This window comes from Xiphophorus hellerii, chromosome 7 (genome assembly GCF_003331165.1).
Source record: "Xiphophorus hellerii strain 12219 chromosome 7, Xiphophorus_hellerii-4.1, whole genome shotgun sequence".
In the NCBI taxonomy this organism is placed as follows: Eukaryota; Metazoa; Chordata; class Actinopteri; order Cyprinodontiformes; family Poeciliidae; genus Xiphophorus; species Xiphophorus hellerii.
In genome coordinates, this window is record NC_045678.1 from 20674048 (window position 1) to 20693655 (window position 19608).

The following is a 19608-nucleotide window of genomic DNA, read 5'->3' on the forward strand; positions in this document are numbered from 1 at the left end:
GTTTCTTAAAATGAATGTAGTTAGAACTGATTACCATTACTGACGCCTACGATGTCATCCTAGTTGTGGTCCATGACTCTGATTGCCTGGCCTTTGATCATCTTCATCCTCATCGCTGTGACTCGGAACCATTTCCCTCCGATTGTAAGAAACACATGTGAGTATAAAACTGGAGCAAATAAACTATTTCAGAGTCCCAAGCAAATCACATGAAGGTATTGGAAATCAAATGTCATTACATTGATATCATATAAGAATTCTAAAGGCAGATTAATGAATCAATGTTTTATTCTGTTTCTAGCCATTCTTTAAGGTAGATTACACATTTCCACCCCTCACCCCCCAAAAAGAATAAATATATAAAATGTATCTTACGTATCTTATATCTCTAATAGCTTTTCAAGTGTTGCTAAACATGTTTAATTGAAAATATTTAAAATAAAACACAGGATTAGTGGAAATGTATCTTAAGTCCTGGAAAGTTACTTTATGAAGGACTTACTTAAAGCTGAGAAACCAGATTTAAAATTTGCATGACTTCCTGAGCTGCTATTCAGTGTAGGACTCTGGATTGACATCTTAAAGGTCAGTAGTTTGATGTTTCAGGACTTTCAAGTTTCTTAATCAGAGCAAACATATGTCAAACACCAACTCCTCTTAAGAATAAAGCTTGCTATGCAACTATTGACTTGCTGTTTGTATGCTTTTATTTATTTAAATCCTTTGGGTATCTGTAAGATAGGAGTGGCACACACATTCCTTTGAGTGTTCATAGTCAAATATTTTTTCATGTTGAGGGAGAAAAATGATCTAGTGTTTTGGTTACCAGGTATTGAAATGGTTCCAGCTTAAAAAAAACACACATTATAGATAGTAATGGTGGTAATGAAGTAAACTGCATACTTCAATATATCAGTGTTCATGATCTGGATTGTAAATGTATTGAAAAATAACACCAGGGAAAGAGTACATGCTTTCACCTAAACAGCTGACCAACTTCCTTTTGTTTGTTCAACCTGTTATAAAAAGATTATATTTAATAACAACACACACTTGGAACCTGATCATCTCTGTGGGTTTGTATAGAAAAAAAGACAAAAAAAGACATTCACTATATTATTAGGACATTTTCTGCTATATTTGCATGAGAACATGCATATATATATATCTATATACTGTATTTGTATATACAGTATATATATAAGTATGAGTAACCCTGTTGACTAAGTGTCTTTAAAGGTTATGTAATTTGTAATTTGTTTAGTTCTATCTACATTGTAAAAGAACAAATACAAAGACTGATTTCATATCTATTTATGAATACATAGTTTTTTGTTCTTCTTATGTGGTTTTCATGAGTTTTTCATTTTCTTCAGTTAACTTCTCCTTGTGTCAACACTTTATTTACTCAGTAAAACTGGGCACATAAAAGCAGATAAAAGCTGTGACGTTTCATGGAATGCAAGTTTTTCAGAAGTCATTTTTCTCTGGGTTTGACAATGTCTCACACAATCACTGTGACTGTCACTGAGAAAACACTATGAGCTCCCCAGAATGAATACCAGGAAAGCATAGTTCCATGAATTTAGCAGTGATGGCTGGTTGACAGTAACTTGATCTTCACGGTCGTCACATGTCATTTTCTTTTGTTTTCCATTGTACCAAAGCTGAGATTGTTTTCTTGACAAAAGGTGGTGTTGGTTTTGCAGTGAGGGGAATAGAAGTGATATAGCACTGACTCAATAGACTAAAACTTTTTATCCATGACATTGTTTCTCATGAAATGTTCTTTCAAAATGAAACATGAGAAACAAATAACTGCTAGAGTTTGCTACTAATATACTCATTAAAGGTTTTGCTTATGAACATCTACATCCAACTATAAAATTTTTCTAACTCTCTTCTAGGTTATGTTGGACCAAGGAACCTACCAAGCACGGGCTTTTTCCCTTTCCTACAGACCCTTCTTTGCAACACAGACAGCAGATGTCACAACACATCCCGCCTGCACTCAACTTCATCAAAGTCATCAAGAGATCGAAGGTAATCTGTCTGTTACTTTATTTTACCTTTACGAATACACTTTGTGTGCTCACTGCAAACTCATCTTTTATAGAAGAAACTGGCTCTGATCCTTTTTCTCTGGCTACAGTTCTTTACTTATTGCTTCTGTTCTTTTTTCTGTTTAATTTTTTTACGTTGCTTTTTTTTACATAAAGATTTCTTTTTAGTTGATTGATAAAGCAGAAAAAAACAAGTTGAATGCCCTTTAATGGAATGAGAATAGCTGGTAGAAAAACCAGTTTGTGTTGTCGCTCAGGTTGTCTGCATTCAATGTGTGTCTAGCTATATAAAACGCCTGACCTTAGTTTTCCCTCAAAGACTGTTCTATAAGCAAACAAAAAATGCTGTTTATCATTGTCAATCAATTCTTTTTATTCAGACACAAACATGGTCCATGATAAACAAAAATAAGCAGAACAACAAACAAGACAATAAATATGCAATAATCAATGATCATTGTCATTATATTTTTTTGAGATTTAAGTATATATAATCATGCAAAAACTAGAAAAAGAGTACAGTTTAACATTCGAATAACAAATATTACGCACAATACAGACTAGTATACTCGCTCTTGTTTTATGGCTCATTGATTACCCAGCTTGGGACACATTTCATTTCAGTTATAGTCAATGCACAATACTTATGAAAAAATTGTCCTTCTATTTCTTCAAAATATTTGTGGTGGACTTTCTGTGATTTGGGGTTGTTTAATGGCTGTTTTAACTAGCTAATGTAGAGCTGGTGACAATAGCAGTGTTCCCATTACAAATATGCGCAAGACTTTGTCGATATTCTACTAATGTTGAAGAAATACCATTTCGCACGTGTGCCCGTGAATGGGAATGATTGATTTTATTGTTCTGAAAATCAATATATAACTCTGATGTCATTTCATTTCATTATTTGTTTCACAGGTCTGCTCCTTTGCCAAATACATCTCCATTGGCAGGTTTGATGCAAGGAAAGGAGTTTTTCAGCCAGGCTTTCCCCAGTGACACTCAAAATGATCCTGCTAAGTTGGTTAAGTTCATGGAAAGCATTATTGGTATGTTATTACTTTACATACATTTATGTTGTACAGTTTTTGTTCTTGTTATAATGAGGGTAATTACTCACACCATTAGTTGAGATTTGCTTATACAGGAAAGTAGAAGTCTTTGGAATTTGACTTTATTATTTGGTATTCAGATTATTGTATTGACTTCGACATTCTCCTTGAACTGTGGATTTATATTTTAAAGGTTCATCTAACAGAGCCAACTATACAAATGTTCCTCTCATGGGTCCCTTCAACACCTCTCTGCCCGATCAGGTGAGTGTCCGCTAGAGTAATGACAGGACAATATCAGACTTCTCAGTCGTTTGTATTTCTGCAGAAATATAATGTACATACTCTTTAGGATAGATAAGCTAATGACAACAGAGACTCTAAAACTTCTCTCACTGGCTTGAAAGAGTGTAGAATGACTAAAACTGGGTCTTCAGTCAAACCAGTGCATACAAGTCCTTGAGACAATAAAGAGCATTTTTTGTAACTCTGTAGAAATGTATGAAAACATGTAAAACTAATTGTCTGTTTCTAAGAGTTTAATTTGTTCCACGTAATTATAATATATTAATCCAAAATTTAACATTGGTTTAAGAGAATCGAATACATATTTTCTTATGGATGTTGGACTTACTGTTGTAAATTCCAACCTGGGTCTTGCAGGAAACCATGAACACAATTATGGAGTCAGTGAACATTTTTAAGAAAGCTATCTGTACTGTTACACTTCCTTGGATGAACCAAACCTCACCCAATGCAATCACCTATGCTATGGTAACTTTCTGCAACTCCAACAACACTCTGTTAGAAGCCTCACTTCAAACACTGAACAAGGTATGTTCCAGTTTGTCATTTAAACCATCTGGCCTTAAGTGTACACATGTTACCTTTTAATTTCGTGATGGTGCAAAAACTAAAAATGATTATCTGTTCTTTCAGTCCACTTTGAAATTAATAGAGAAATGGCTCTTTTAACCTGTTTTGCATAGCAGCTCAGATGTTTTTCTTTGCTCTCAGGTAATAACAGAGCTAATGATGACCAATCCGGATGAGATATTATTGCTGGCAGGAGGGACAGTGATGTTTTTTGATCAGCTGCAAAATGAGACATCAATGTGGGAAAACCTTCTAGCCTTTCCCAAGCTCTTCTCTGCCAATTCTCTTGAAGACATGCTGAACAACACGCAAACCCTACTCACAAACATGAAGAGGTAATATAATTTTACTGTTGTAAAAGCACAGAAACTTGATTTTACAAATACAATATATGAAGGTTTATGTCAAAAAAGACAGGTCTCTTAGACGGTAGTTGTCTAAATCCTTATTCAAACTACCTCTGCTCTGGTATATGCTTTCAAATACTATATTTAGCCTTCTTTTAAGCCTATAATTTTTTAATGACCTTGACAATTAATTTGTCTCCATGTGCATTGGTTCATTGGTTGCCTGTTGTACTCACAGATTTGTATTTTCTTGTTCTTTCTTTAGCTTTTTGAATTTCACCCAGCAGAACTTCCCTGACTCTGCTGACTTCATCTTCAAGGTAGATCCAGTGCTTGATGGAAGCTTTGACGTCATCCAATATGTCCAGAATTGGCCCGGACAAGGTAACTTTAAAACATATATTATATCTGAATATGTATAAAGAGAATACCATCTCTTGCTGTTTTAATAATTCTTTAAAAAGAAGCTGTGAAAATGTTTTGAACTGTCGTGCTAATGTGAGATTTAAATCTCTTTAGATGTTTCGATAAGCCTTGGAGACATTGTCACATTAAGGAGTGACTCAGTCAGTGACATTGTGAAACTAATTCTACAGGAGGTTCACATACCACTACACCAGGTAAACAAAGTACCAGTGACTACAGGCACATGGTTACCAATATGGCCTAAGCTGGGGTAGAAACCTCCAGCTTTTGCCCCCGAGTGTCAGTTAAGCAACCATTTTCAAAAGCTAGAAGACTTTAAATTTGCAGTGCAGGTTTTGCCAAATCTTCAATGTCTGGGGGGGAAGGTTTATTATGTCACTCATCACTGAATAAACAAATAATAATAATAAACTGTCCTCCCTATTCTAGGCTGTAGGACTGATGTGGGACAAAGACATGGTGCGCTCTCACTTGTGTTTCAACAGCAACAACACAATGTGGATAACAGCAGCATGCAGCACAGGCACCCTGGATATGCTCCTGAGTTGGATTTGTCCTGACAAAGTGGCAAAAGAGGTAGGGTGTTATTTCAAATGTTATAATCAGAACCAAAGGTAGTTTGGGAAATTAGTATTGATCCAGTTGCTGAATGTTTTTCTGCTTCCCCTTTTTTTGTTGATGTGTCATGTTGCTAAATAGACCCAGTGGTATGCAAAAAAACCCTGCTGACAACAGACAACTCCGGTTCCGCCACTAACAGACCAGGAAACCTGAGTGCATTTAATTAGAAGTTAATTAGCAGTCATGGAAATATGCATGTTTGCAAAATGTTAGCAAACACATCTTGTATTTTATTAATTTTAAGCTATTATAAGTAATTATGTGCATATATTGCTTCCACTAAGTTACACTGGTACTAGGTTATTTCACCACTTTTCTCAGCTTTTGAGCAGAAAATAAAAACGTCTGCTTTAATTTCAGGTTTGTTGTAGTCAGACTGGGCATCAGTTTTTTTTTTAAATCTCTCTTTGTCTAATGCAAAGCCCACAGTTTAGTAATAACATCAGCCGGCCTGCTCTTATTTTACTGCCATGAGAAACAGTTGACACAATGATTTGTAGCATCTCTCACATGGATCAAATTTGTGACAATTAATTTTAATTGTAGACTATGCCAACAGCTGCAAAGACTGAACTTCCAGGTGAAGTTATCATCTTTGGAAGCCATTTTAACTTGACTGGTCTGACCTGAAAACAGGAATGCTGTCAGTTGTGTATCCTACCTTGAGTAGGTGGAAAAAACCCCATCATTTATGCCTATGATCTTGGAAAATTTGACATGTATTGATGGGTGTGTCCAGTGTTTTACTTTTCTATTCACCTTTCTATTCATTTTACCTTTACACTTCTCATGTGTCCATCTTTTAAATTTCCTAATCACTTAACCTTTATATCTTTTTACTTTATGCCCATTTGATGTTAAAACAGTGAAAATGAACTCATTTGATGTGCTTCTCGGATGTAACACATGCGCTAAGTGTGCTAGAAAATGGAATAGATGCTCACAGATTTTAGTTTATTTATTTATTTATTTATTTTTTGTTCTTCCCATTCTGTACGTATCACACATTTTGCTTTACTAATTTATCTTTTGCAGATACTGAAGATTAAAGCAGAAGTTTAATGTGGAATTGTTTTACTTAAAAAAGTATATGTAGGATTTCCTCTTCTGATAATGAACTTTATTTAAAAAGGGACAATTTCCAACTCAAACATAAATGTCACCATTTGGTGCACTGTACCAGATTGTAGAGGAAGCCATTTTGCCTCTGCAGTTACTTGACAAGTCAATGAAATTTTGTGACATTTTAAACCCTAGGTTTTCCTGGCATGGACTAAGCATGTGGCGGCAGATGATGTGTCCTTTGTGAGACAAATGGTGCAAAGTCTTATGGGAGGTTCATCGTCAGGGGAACAGGAAGTCTCCAGGTCAAAGCGCAGCATAGATACAGAACCACAAAGCAATGAGGCAGAGCTGTAAGTACAAGGACATGTCCTATTTACATGCAGCCATTTATTTCAAGATTCATAAACTATTTTCACATTTTGGTCATTTAGTTAACATCTCAAAAATGAAAGGTTCACAGGTACAGAGTTGATAGAATTATATTATGTTGAATGGTAGTATTTATTCCTATTGCAAGACACTGAAATAGCAATAAATTATTCAATGATTTTTTTTATTCACATGGATATTTTTCATCTTATAAAGGTGTTTGACATTCTTTGTATCTACTATCGACTACAAATACATTGTAGATTCAATATTCTCTCTCCTCTCAACCTTGACGGTTTTGAATTACTTCTTTATTAAATCAGACTTTGCTGTTGCATATCTGTACAAAAGAAACTGTTAATTTCCCCTCAGTAATGAGTCAGACTTTTTGCTTTGGCAGGTTTATGGGAGTCACTCAAGTGCTGCTGGAGATCGCAAAAATTGATCCTGAGTTGGACGAGGTTGTTCAGAGAGCTCTCAAAACCAGCTTCCAGTCCATGAAGGCAGCAAAGGTGACTTTGGTCACTGTTGAAAGTAAGACTACAAACAAAATATGTTTATAGCAAGTCAGGTGCTATGGGAGTAACAGCACTGTCACGTTGTTTTTTTGTTTTGTTTTTTGTAAATACCATACACTTCAACATTTACTGTTGTATGATGATACATCCCATTTTACCAGGCCGATACTATTGGTGGGGTTTTCTTTCAGTCCAATTGCTTTTTCTTCTAAAAACCAGAAGACATAAGGAAGAAAACTGCACAGCAGTTTCTGTTATAGAAGTAGAACTTTGAAATCCAAAGGAAAGTGAAACAAGTTTAAGATTATGCCAAATTCTTAATCTAACTATGACACACAAAGCATTTTAGACTTTCATTAAACACAGATGAAGTGAAAAATGACTAGGTCCAATGAGTAAAAGATTAACACACCTATTATAATAATGATAACCTTTCTGATTGACTTGTACATCTCTGAATAGTATGTATACTTTTTGTGTTGAGAAACTGAGAGCTGAATAATACAAGGATGCACTCTTTTTTTGGGGACTGATAAAAGAAAGATAATCCTGACTTAAAATTAAAGACGAATATGGAAATGTTTGTTTTATTATCCGTTTCTTAAGCATAAGATAACACTTTCCCATTGAATACATTATCAGCCAATCCGGTGTTTCATCGTTATATATTTGTTGCTTATACTTACAGAAGTGATGAGCAATGTCCTGGAAGATGCCCAAAATCTCCAAATGACCTATCACATGCTGCAGATGAACCAGTCGGAGGCAGCAGCTTGGTTTAGCCGGGTAATAGACAGTGTGATGGAAGTCATTGAGGAGGTAGGGTAATTCTATTTTAATTCAACATAGTTTGTTCTTATGCTAAATAAATGTAAATTAATAAATATAAATTGCATCTATACTTATGTCTTACTTTTGCTGCTCAGGCAAAAGTAAGACAGACCTGTAGTTGGTCTAACAACACTTTCAGCTTATATTCTTTTGTTCAGTAGATATGATAGCTACAAGTCACACACGAGTGGGAATATATGCTTTGCAACAGACTTTTTTTGTATTTGTTTAAGGCGGTGGAACGTGAGGATTGTGAGGAACTTTTTGAGCCTTTCGAGTGGCTGCTGTCCTCCAAGACTGTAAAGGCAGAAGTGTGGAAATCTATGTACTTTCAAAACATCCCTGCACTGAAGGATGCTTTGCTGATGGACTGGAATCCTGTAGTGCAAAAGGTATAAGTCATTCAATATTTTTAGAAACTTCTAAAAGGATTTGTATAATTGTTTTAAATTAAATTCTCAAGATTTGAGGAAAGTGTGTTAAATATTCTTCTTATTATGTAATTCCTACTCTTATTTTGAATCTTGTTTGAAAATGTTATATTTTACCTTCAGGCAGGAGAAGTGTACTACATCCTTACAGGCCAAGCAGACTTTAACCTGACACTTCCCATGATGCTCTCTGAGTGGAACAACTTGGTTAATGCCAGCATGCAATTTGGAGAATTTTTGCAGAGATTCATAACCCTTCTGGATCAAGACTACTGGTTGAACTGGATCCCTGGCCACCACACACATGACTACAAGGAAACACTTCAACAGAGGTTTTACAATGTCTTTTCAGTGCACTTTCTTTTTGTAGTTGCTCTAAAAATAAAGCAGTTCAGAATATTATTTAGGCTTTAAAATTACAATGACCATGAGCTGGAATTGTTTCCAACTCATGAATTTAGAAGTCATATTATCATAGCTCCAAAAACAAGACTTGTGGAAAGTTGTGGCCCAACTTTCCATGAAGATGTTACAAATATAAAATGCACTTCCACTGTTAATCTGAAGGAGCCTTTGGTTTTGTTTTTCATGCAGTCTCCTCATGTCATTGGAAAACTTGGGAGAAAAGCTTGAGGAGAGTGATTTGTGGCCCAGCATGAAGGATTACTTCCACATCACTTACTGGATTCTGAACTACAGACCTGATGTTGAAAAAGACCCACCAAACTGTGAGTACAGCTGCTTTTCTTTTGTCTTTTTTCTTCTCTTCTGTCATCAAGAAGCTAGATAAAGGACTTGAAAAAATAAACAGACACCACTTGGCTCTATGTCCTGTGCACAATTATAGATTGAGCCACTAAAAAGAGCTCAGTAAGATATTCTCTGCAGAAGAAGAATAATTTGGTTGAAGAACATAAAATCACTTTTAATTTAACCGAACATTGTTTACTAGGAGATCTGGAAAGTTTCTCAATCGTTTTCCACTTCTCTTTCTTAATAAACAAATATCAATGTACCGGTCAGCTCATTCTTTTGGATGTTGACTTTTAGCAGCTCTACATTGTAGTTAATAAGATTTTTTTAAACTATATTTAAAAAAAAACTATTACCATTGCGATTAGTTTTTTTTTAGTATCAATAGGCAGTCCAAGCACCACCAGTGGCACTTGTACCACATTTTAAAAAACCTTGGCAATAGGGTATCTGTGAACGCATCTAAAGATTAGGGTGACTACAATATCAGGCCTTCCAACCTTAAAGCCTTTAAGATCGTCACATAAAAAATAAACTGTCAAAAATGCCAATAAAGAGCTGCAAAAATCTTATAAGAATTTATAAGAATTGCAATGCCAGTAAAGGCCTTTCTATCATCTAAAAACTTAAAAAACCTTAAAAATATAAAATAAATTAGAATTGATACTGATTGTGCACGGTCTTATCTTTCGCAAAGATGCGTGTGTCATTTGCTGTCAGAAAAGAGGTTGTTGGTTGATTGAAAACAACTCCTAATGTACAACTACCGTATGCATACTTTTGAACTAACCTATGTTTGCTGTGAACCAGAATAATTTTTCTAAATACAGTAATTAATAGATGTTTACCAGTGAAAATAAAAAAAATATGTATTTCCAGATATTGCTACAAAGTTGTTTTTTATTTTTCTCTTTTTTTTTACTTTATTTTTAGGCTGTGTTAATGCCCAATCAATGGCCCTTCATTGTGACACTGGTCTGGAGTGGTCAAAGTTTGTCAAAGCAGCAGCGGATGCTGTGATGTCACCAAATGAAGATGTCCTTCTGAAGTAAGTGTCAAAAACTGTTTGTCTACATTATATGAGGTAATTATGTGAGTACTTTGTCTCCCTGTGGACTTGATTTACCTTCAAAAGCTTTTAAGCATTGATTATCTATGGTCTTATCAAACACTGCTATTTAGAGGAATGGTCTTTTGTCAAATGCTACGTCTATGTTTGTCGTCATTCTTATTGGTTGGAAAATATGATCTCACATAAAATAACAGATATTAGACAGTATCAGGATGAGATACATGTTCTAAGGGTACAGACCTCTGCCAAGGTTAATAACCAAGATATTAAAGATTTATTTTGTTCTTTTGCTCATTTTTGAATTTCTCTTTCACTGAGCTCCAAAATTTCCTTAAGTTTTGTGGAATTTAGTGAGATAGTTAATTAACACATAAAGTATGAACCAGTGAGTTCACAAATTTAAATAGGATAAGATTGTAGTTTTAATTATAGGGAAATTAGAAATTCCCATGGTTTTACAAATAGAATAAAGGATAGTACACACTTCTGATATAAAAATACATAAGAACATATAATAAAAATCATCCCACATCAACAGTGTGGTGAGCAGATGAAGGCCGTCGTTGTGGCAGCTGACAAACCTTGTTCTTTTCAGACGTTTTCGCTTTCCACATTAATTTTTATACTGTTTTCTTGCTTTATCATTGTTGTTACATGAACATACCTAATCGTAATTTTTGTTCTTATTTTCTATCCTACTCTTATAGTGCTTTAAGAGGAACAGGGAGTCTGCTGCAGCATGTGTATGGGGAAGTCTACAAAAATCTGACAGCCACGTATTTAAAACATGAGATTGAAGAGGGAGATGCACTCTCTGCCTATCTCATTAAGTTGGTTCTGGACCTGGATGGCTTTGTCCAAACAATCATTGCTCTGCCTAACCAAAATATCTCAGGCCCTGCCGTCATAGGTCCGCTCATCAGTGATTTGTTAGAATCCGCAGGTCTTAAACCACTCCAGCCTCTGCTCTTTGAAAGTGCTCCGGTTAATGCCTCCACAGTGCTTGATGCAGTCTTACAGATAATCAGGCTCAACCCCCAGATATTTACCTCTAAAGAAACCGATTTAGCAATGAAAGGACTGGAGCAGTTAATCATGGAGTTCCTGTCTTTGGAGAGTAATATGACACTTTCTTTCTCTGACATCTTGAGACATAGTTTGCTAACATATTCAGCTTCCATTAAACCTGAAGATGCTGCCTTTCTCAAAGAGGCACTCTACGGTTTCACCAACCAGTCCTTTGATGAAGTCATCCTTGGTGCCATGAAGCTTCTGCAAAATCTAGCTGATTCTCCAGATGATGAGCCAACCAACATAATTCTTGGATACCTACAAGAGATTCAAAAGATTGTAACTTCTCTCTTCAGACAGCAAAACATAGAGCATCTTCTGTCAACCAATGACCAACTAACTGCTGCTCAAGTCACTGACCTTCAGGCAGCCTTCATGGACCTTCTTAACTTACTCAACCCTGACAACCTCCAGGCTCTCTCTCAGGTTGTACCAGATGTTGCCCAGGACCTTATCATTCAGAGGTTGATGGCTTTCCTGCCACCCAATGTTCAGGAAAATGCTACTTACTTTCTGCAGAAGTTTAAAGCTCTGCAGAATTTGGTCCCCAAATGTGAAGAAGGCAAGAACTGCATGGAAGGAATTTCAGAAATCTTTACTTTACTTGATAACGTAATAGAATTTATGGTTGCAGTGGGTGGAGATACAACTGTCACAATACCACTGGCCAGCAATGTCCCCTGGAGCCAGGAGCTGGAAGAATTTAGCACAATAGTCTTCTCGCTCATGCTGTCACCAAATGATACAGCCCATGTGGAAACGTTCAAACAGACCCTTTATTTCTTGAAATTAGTCACAGAGATGCAAAACATCACAACAGCTAGTCTCAAGAACATTCTGGAACAGTCAAACCTCGCTGGGTTTGATCTTTATGAAATTGCAACACTTGCTGGAGCTTCCAATCTGAATGATCTGGTGGTAAAGATGGTGAACATTTTCACTGACATTAACAAAACGTGTTCTGGACAAGAGAGGAACCTGACAATGACATGTCTTCTTGGATTGATAAATGACATTAGCAGCTTTCTGGCAAACACACCAGCACTCCGAAACGAAACAACCCTCCTGTTTTTCATCTCAGATGTTGTCACAGAAACTCTTAGAGATTTCAACCAAGTGGACTTTAGCTCTGATCCTGACACTGCTGTTGTGCAAACCTTGGAAACCATCTTGACCAATATCAAGATGATACTTGAACTGAACCAACAGAACAGTTCAGATATCAATATGGAAATCACAATGGTGGAGCAACTGATACAGCTGGTCACTGACATGGAACCATTTAACCGCTTAAATACTACCTCAATGGAGGACCCACTTCGTACACAGAAAGTCTTCCTGGAGCTTGTGGATTGGTATTTGACGAAGCTGGAAACGATCACCAGAAACAGTTCAGTCTCAAGGTTCCTACGTGACTTTTTCCACATCACGAGGATTCAAGTGGCAACTCAGTTGTCTCAGATTGAGTTCACCCTGTATGTCAGTGAGAAGATTGAGTTCCTGATGGACAATCTGCAGTACCCATTGGATGGGGCAGACCTGAGTGTCATTGGACAAACAACGATTGAGATCATTCGCCACCTGTTGAACTACACAAACACCATAATGGAGCTTCAGGATAACATTCCAGGCATGAAACAGCTGCACTCTATTCAGCTTCAAGTCAGACTCTACCTTGACCTCACTGAGAGATGGATAAAACAGCCAAACGTCCATTCCTCCATTTCTAGCATGCTCCAGTGGGGAAACTCTTCAACACCGTTTTCCACCTCTGTTAGAGACCTAAATTTTCTGCTACAGACAGTAACTCCTTTGATAGACGAAGATGTGGCAGCATTCCTCTTGACAATAACCAACATCACAGAGGCTTTCAACAATGCCATAAGAATGGCAGAGCAACCAGGTGAATTACAGAGTGATGCCTTTATAGCTGCGATCCTAACTGGCGTCCACAAAGCCCTGCAGATCCATGGTCCAGTCATAGGGCCCCCTTCACCTGCTGTGCAGCAGGACATCCTGGGAATTGTGGAGGGTTCTCTAACTTTTATTATTAACCAGGACACGAGTTTTGCCTCGTCACGTAACATCTCCCTATTCATCCTGGAGAGAGCTGAGAAAGTTATCCAACAAACAATACTAAAAGACTTTGCAGAATATCTGCTGCCAATGGTCAAGCTGCTCACTACATACTTTGAGAGTGCATCTACATCCAGCGGGCCAGATCAGTGGAATCAAATGTGAGTAATGGGGCTGCTTTTGCTAATTCTCGTGGAGTAAAATGATCACAGTTCTTGTTTTCACAGTTGGAAAAAATATGAGAACATTTTGATTAGAAAATAATAGTTGAGCAAAAAAATCTTGACTTTAAAATCCGTTTTTGTTTTATTGACATCTTTGTCTTTTAAAATTGGTGTGTCTTGCTGTCTGAACCAAATATGGCCTGTCATGCAATTAATTCAGTAAAGTCAGCTGTGAACAGAAGCAATATCTTATTTTGTTTCATGTAAGAAGCAATCATTCCCTGCAGGGTCAGTTTACCACTTTGCCTATTCAGACTCTCATTCTGTCCTTTTGCACTGACATTTCATCCCAAACTTATTCCATTCTCATTCCATTTGCACCATTTAATTTAAACCATGAGCCATCAGTTTTTGTTTTTGTAGATCAGTATTTTTCATAAATTATTAAATATAATAAATGTGAAATGAAAATGTTTAGATATCGTTTCACTTGCATAATATCTGAAAACTTAATTTGGTTCTGATCCCTGTTTGATCCATTTTGGCCCTTTCATAGAATCTGACAAATAATGACCACTGATCCTACCAAAATATTGGTAACTATGCAGACTCCAACAGGGAGAAATTTGATGGAGTAACATAAATACATTTCCTTTCAAGAGATTATGTGTAGTATAAAGAAAATAATTGTTAGTTATCACAGCAGGTACATAGCATCCCAGATCATTAACAAATGGTTTGCACAAAATTTCCAATGGCAGATATGTACTTAAAGGATTAAGTCGATATGCTCTGGTATTTATTGCACTAATGATAAGCAAAAAGATAAAATGTATTTGTAGAAAGGAAGCATTATGTCAGACTTTTTTCTGGTGGTTAAACAAACCAGATAAAGTAGTTGAAAAGAACATTTTAACCTTTTCAAGAGGAATACTAAAATGGAAAGTACTGTTGTTTTTTGCTTTGTTTTCAAGAATTTTGAATGAGATGAAGGCCATCGAGAGCTTCCTGCCTCAAAACTCCTCAACGCAATACTACATCTCTGTCCTCATTAAGATAACAGACTTCATCTTGAACCCTGGACAAGGTAAGTCAGCTTCTTAGTGGAATTATTGGGGAGACGTCATGTTAAATCCTGGTGATTTCTGATATTTGTTTGCATATGGAGCAGTACAAATTTAATTTGACTTTGTCAAAATGTTCCATATAATTTCAGGCAACATGAGTCTCTGGGAGAGTTTTGAGGGAGCGTCAATGAAAACCTTACCAGATCTTATTGACAAGGTGCAGTTTATGTGCTCTGATGCATGTAGTGTGAGAACCTTTGCAACAAAAGTAATAATAAAGTCATGCCTAATTGTGTGTGTTTGTTTCAATAACAGCTGGCCAAACTTGTGGGAATGTTCTTGCAACTTGTAATAGAAAGCCCACCTTCAACATCTTTGGACAATTTGAGCCTTATTGTTCCTGCTTTGGAGCAGGTGATGACTGGGAATGCAGATCAAGACACATGGGACAAGTAAGTGCAATTATTCAGAGCAATATAAACAGATATAAGAAATAATTTCATGGTGTTTTCAAATTATTTTAAACCATACCTTTAAGCTGTCTGTGCAAGATTATGCATTTTGATCTCCCTCAGTTCACAGACAGAGGAAGTTGCCTCAATCCAAATTTTATTTTCTTCTGTACCAGGCTTGAACAAATGCTGGAAGGCCTGCTGTCAACTTTCGAAGGAGAAGAACTATGGAGCAACATCTCATCAGTCATGCCTGTTTTTGAAAAACTGACTGAAGCTGTGGTAAAGAACATGCAAGCAGAGAATGGTGAGAAAACCAAGAGACACAACAGACACAAAAAAAGTCTTACAGGCAAACTGCTGACTCATCCAGACGAAGCATGTTTAAATAGCTAAAAGGAATAAGGCACAGATTGTGCAAGTCATCTAAAATTTCAATTGTACCAAGAGTATGCAATCTTGCCTCAAAGCCTTATTTTGCTATTTTAAACATCTACATTATTCACAAAACTAAACAGGCACTTCCCTTTCAGCAACTCTATCTGCTCCAGCCAATTTTCCTAAATTATAGTTTGTTAAATTAAGGTTATTGCCGCTAGGCAGGCAAACAAGCACATGGTCATATCATGTCTGCCAAGACAAAATGATTCCAGTGATTGTGTGAGCTTTGACGGACAATTTTGACTGTAATCTTTATTGAATGCTCTCTTGGTACACCAGTTTTATTTAACTAACTTGGATTGTATAGTCTTTTTTGCAAATGTACAACTTTTAGTCCAAATTATGTGTTGAAATTTAGCTCAAGCATCACTAAAGATGTTTCTGGTCCAAATTTTAGTCCACTCCAGAGGTTGTTTTCTAACTGTTCTGTTCTCCCTTGTTTAAAAAACTATTTCAACACTGGTAAAAAATAAAAAATTAGAACTTTGTTTCAGCATTCTCCATATATTTCTATATCTTTTTTGTATTGTATTATTTAGTTACAAGTTAACCTCCAGACGCCCACTCCTACTGTAAGAACACAACTCTCATCATATCTGTGGATTTTCATTGATGTTTTGTGAAAGTGTATATAAATTAAGGGTTTTGGTAAACTTTTAGGAAGTAAAGACATGTGAGTTAGCTTTTCTACTCAAAGCACCTGAAGGTGCATTTCCATCTCCTTCGTAGAGCTCTCCCTTGGGGTCACCAGTGGTGTTTTGACTTTCAAAACTGCCTCATTCCAGAATATATTCATATAATAATTGCACTGAGGGATTTGAAACTTTTCAAACTATTTTATTATTTGATCTGCATGTCAGCAAAAGTTAGTATCAGACAGGCTCAGATAAGGCTGTTTTGTTCTGTAACAATGTCCCGTTTTCTGTGAGTCCTGATCTGATCTGATTTTGGCTGCCACCAGTTATGTTTATCCCAAGTAAAATAACAAAACAAAGACAGAAATTATGTGATGTAGGTACTTCGATAGAGGTAGTCATATTTAATCTAAGAGAAAATGAAGAAAACGGCAGCACTATCTCATTTATGCATCAGTGTTCCTTCACATTATCTGATCTTTATTAATCTCAAACTAAAATGCATAAAGGAACAGTGTCTGTACATTTTTCATTTAGCTTATAGAGGTAATTTGCATTTGTCAGTTTCATTTTTTCCTCTTCTCAGTAATGCTACAAAGCCTTCAGATGCCCCTGGTGGCCCTGATGAGAGACATTGGGCTGGCTGTGAACACTAGTCATCTCAACATGTCTGAGCTCACAGAAGGAATGCAGTTTGCCATACAAGGAACTCTTCAAGCAGCCCAGCAGGTCAGTCAGCTTTTATCCACTCATTATTCTGAATCTTCACAATCATTTGCAGTTCCCTTTTGTTATAGTTGTCTACATGTCCGCGTTTGAGGTGGACAAGAAAGCCATCACACCAGCTGTCATGCATTGTTGCATTTGACAAGAACCGTTTCTCATCCTTGTCTAATGTCTCGTTTTTTTCAATAGCTTCCATCTGATTAATGTATCAAAACTGTCTTGTTTTTTTGTAACTTAATCTGTCTGTTCTAACAGTTTGAATAGGCATCTGCACATTTATTTAACTCAACAAGGTTTGAGACAGTATTGTCATACTGGAATATAATGTGGGTTTGACTTCAGTGGTAAACAGTCCAAATTACAAATTTTCAGGATATACTGTAGAATAGCTGATGGTTGCATGTAAGCAGGAATTTATTTATAAATTATTCACTCTACATATATTTGTGAAAAATCTACTCTTTAGATAAAAAGTTAGATTTCAAAAGTGTTTTTGTTGTGTGCACTTTTTTTGTTGTCTTTTTTTTTTTAAGAAACAAGAACGTAAAAAATAATAGTATCATAATGGTTTCTCTTTTACATGTGGCTGTGAAAGAAAAACCTTTTAACTTTACATGTATAGCTTCACAAAAAAATTATAGCTTACCTGACTTTGAGTTGACTTTGGGTCATTTTGCCCTTTGAAATATTGTAGCCAAGATTAATATGTACGCATTGCCATTTTGCTCTTTTCAGCCTGCATTTTGTGCCCATATAGTCAAGCACTGGCATATGAATTCAGTTTTTCCTCATAGCTACATATTTATATGTAAAAACCAACCCCTTAGCCCAGGGGTGAGCAACTCCAGGCCTTGAGGACTGTTCTCTTGCAACTTTTAGATGTATCTCTACTTCAACACACCTGAGTCAAATAATGAGCAGGACTCTGGGGAACTTGACTGCACTTAGGAGGTGATTTGGCTATTGAATTCAAATGTGTTGGACCAGGGAGACATCTAAGAGTTGCAGGACACCGGCCCTCAAGGACCAGGATTGCCCACCCCTGCTTAGCCACTATGTCTTTACCAGCAGTAAAATGTCTTAAACCCTCCTCTTGCTCTGACTTAAATTGCTCAGTATTTGAAATCATTGCCAACATAAACTGAATGGCTTTGTTCACTTCCTCCGCTTCACAACAACACCTTCTGTTCACTGATTGACCCAGTTGAAGTTCAACCAGAAGAATTTAACTCAATGGGAGAAATACCAGATGGAGTGCTAAAGGGAGATGAGAATCTAGCGAAGCTGCGCATGAAGCCAGTGCTCTGGTTCATCTTTTTAGAAATTCTAGAGATAAATTGTCATAAAAATGCTCAAATCCCATGTGTGATATAATCAAATCACATTCTGTATTATTACCTAAAACTTTGTATTACTCTCATTAAAAATAACAAATTAGCTAGTATTCGTGTCAAACTAAAGTAACTCTTGGCCTCAAGGTGATGTTTGTTGGAGTCCTACAACCACATTTTCCACATTGAGTGGGTTATGGAAAATAACTCTAAATTGCTATGTGGTTGTCAGAGTGAGTAAAAATAGTTTCCCTGGCTGGTACAAATTGATTCATGGTTGGTATGAACTTTGCAGGTTATCATTTTCCCAAATTCATACCTGCAAAAGCTGGGTACATTTGCAAATATACAAAATGGTGGAGGAGTGAAATAACCAACACCCATCTGAGTCTTTTATTGCGGATAAACAAATATCATATACACTTTAAGGTTTACCAACCTGCTGCTCAGATCCGAGGGTGCTTTTAAACTTTTAATGTCTGAGTGTCTTTGCCAGAATACTAATTCTGCTCTGCTATGATTTGAATTTTCCTCAGTTGCTGTGTAAAATTTAAATTTTTCAACAGCAACAGAAAGTTAGTGTTTCTATGTTCCTTTGTGTTTTTGTCTGAACCTGCACATTTCCTCATCAAATTAAAAAAGAACCATCCTAATTAATTTCCCTATCATGATAAAACCACCATGCAGTGGAGAAAAGTTTGTGTCTTATCTTGCAAAAGACATGAATACCCTCAGAGTCTACACACGGAAGAGACTACATGGTACTTCAGTGTATGTGATTTGTTCAGTGCTTATGTGGGCGTACAACATTAACACAATGAAAAACAGACACCTGTGGGAGAATTATCTTTCTCCCACAGGTTCTTTCTAAACCTCAAAAGAAGAGATATTTGGATCTTCCCCTTGCCACCCCCTCCCTACAGTCTTTTGTGTTTTGGGCACAATAGGTTTTTTTTTCAGCAGGTTATTAGAACATTGTATGGAACATGATATAAGAATGGTTTCTCCTTTTTTGTCTCTTTAGGCAAGTGGCACACTGAACTGCAGTGACGCCCTTAAAGCCTGGGAGCCTCTTGCAGAGGCAGCAGGGGCAAACCTTTCCGGATTTGCTGTGTGGTGCAACAGCAGCCTGCAGCCTGTTTTGGATGCCTACGCAGCAGCAATCACCGACTTGTCCCACCTGAACATGAGTGTGAGTAGGAGCATGACAAATTAAAATGC

The 19608-nt window shown here is 36.6% G+C and overlaps 1 protein-coding gene across 1 annotated transcript in view; it reads left to right on the top strand.

The window, feature by feature from the left end:
* The window catches only part of abca12 (ATP-binding cassette, sub-family A (ABC1), member 12), a 68602-nt gene that overhangs the window by 1992 nt on the left and 47002 nt on the right, over nucleotides 1–19608 (top strand). The window contains exons 3-25 of the mRNA XM_032566939.1: nucleotides 64–157; nucleotides 1908–2043; nucleotides 2982–3112; nucleotides 3309–3379; nucleotides 3779–3949; nucleotides 4133–4326; nucleotides 4604–4722; nucleotides 4858–4958; nucleotides 5194–5340; nucleotides 6643–6800; nucleotides 7220–7353; nucleotides 8026–8156; nucleotides 8402–8560; nucleotides 8723–8931; nucleotides 9194–9327; nucleotides 10286–10400; nucleotides 11132–13732; nucleotides 14710–14822; nucleotides 14952–15019; nucleotides 15118–15254; nucleotides 15431–15561; nucleotides 16917–17059; nucleotides 19412–19579. Of these exons, the coding sequence (XP_032422830.1) occupies nucleotides 64–157; nucleotides 1908–2043; nucleotides 2982–3112; nucleotides 3309–3379; nucleotides 3779–3949; nucleotides 4133–4326; nucleotides 4604–4722; nucleotides 4858–4958; nucleotides 5194–5340; nucleotides 6643–6800; nucleotides 7220–7353; nucleotides 8026–8156; nucleotides 8402–8560; nucleotides 8723–8931; nucleotides 9194–9327; nucleotides 10286–10400; nucleotides 11132–13732; nucleotides 14710–14822; nucleotides 14952–15019; nucleotides 15118–15254; nucleotides 15431–15561; nucleotides 16917–17059; nucleotides 19412–19579 (5565 nt within the window). The remainder of the gene's footprint in view (nucleotides 1–63; nucleotides 158–1907; nucleotides 2044–2981; nucleotides 3113–3308; nucleotides 3380–3778; nucleotides 3950–4132; nucleotides 4327–4603; nucleotides 4723–4857; nucleotides 4959–5193; nucleotides 5341–6642; nucleotides 6801–7219; nucleotides 7354–8025; nucleotides 8157–8401; nucleotides 8561–8722; nucleotides 8932–9193; nucleotides 9328–10285; nucleotides 10401–11131; nucleotides 13733–14709; nucleotides 14823–14951; nucleotides 15020–15117; nucleotides 15255–15430; nucleotides 15562–16916; nucleotides 17060–19411; nucleotides 19580–19608) is intronic.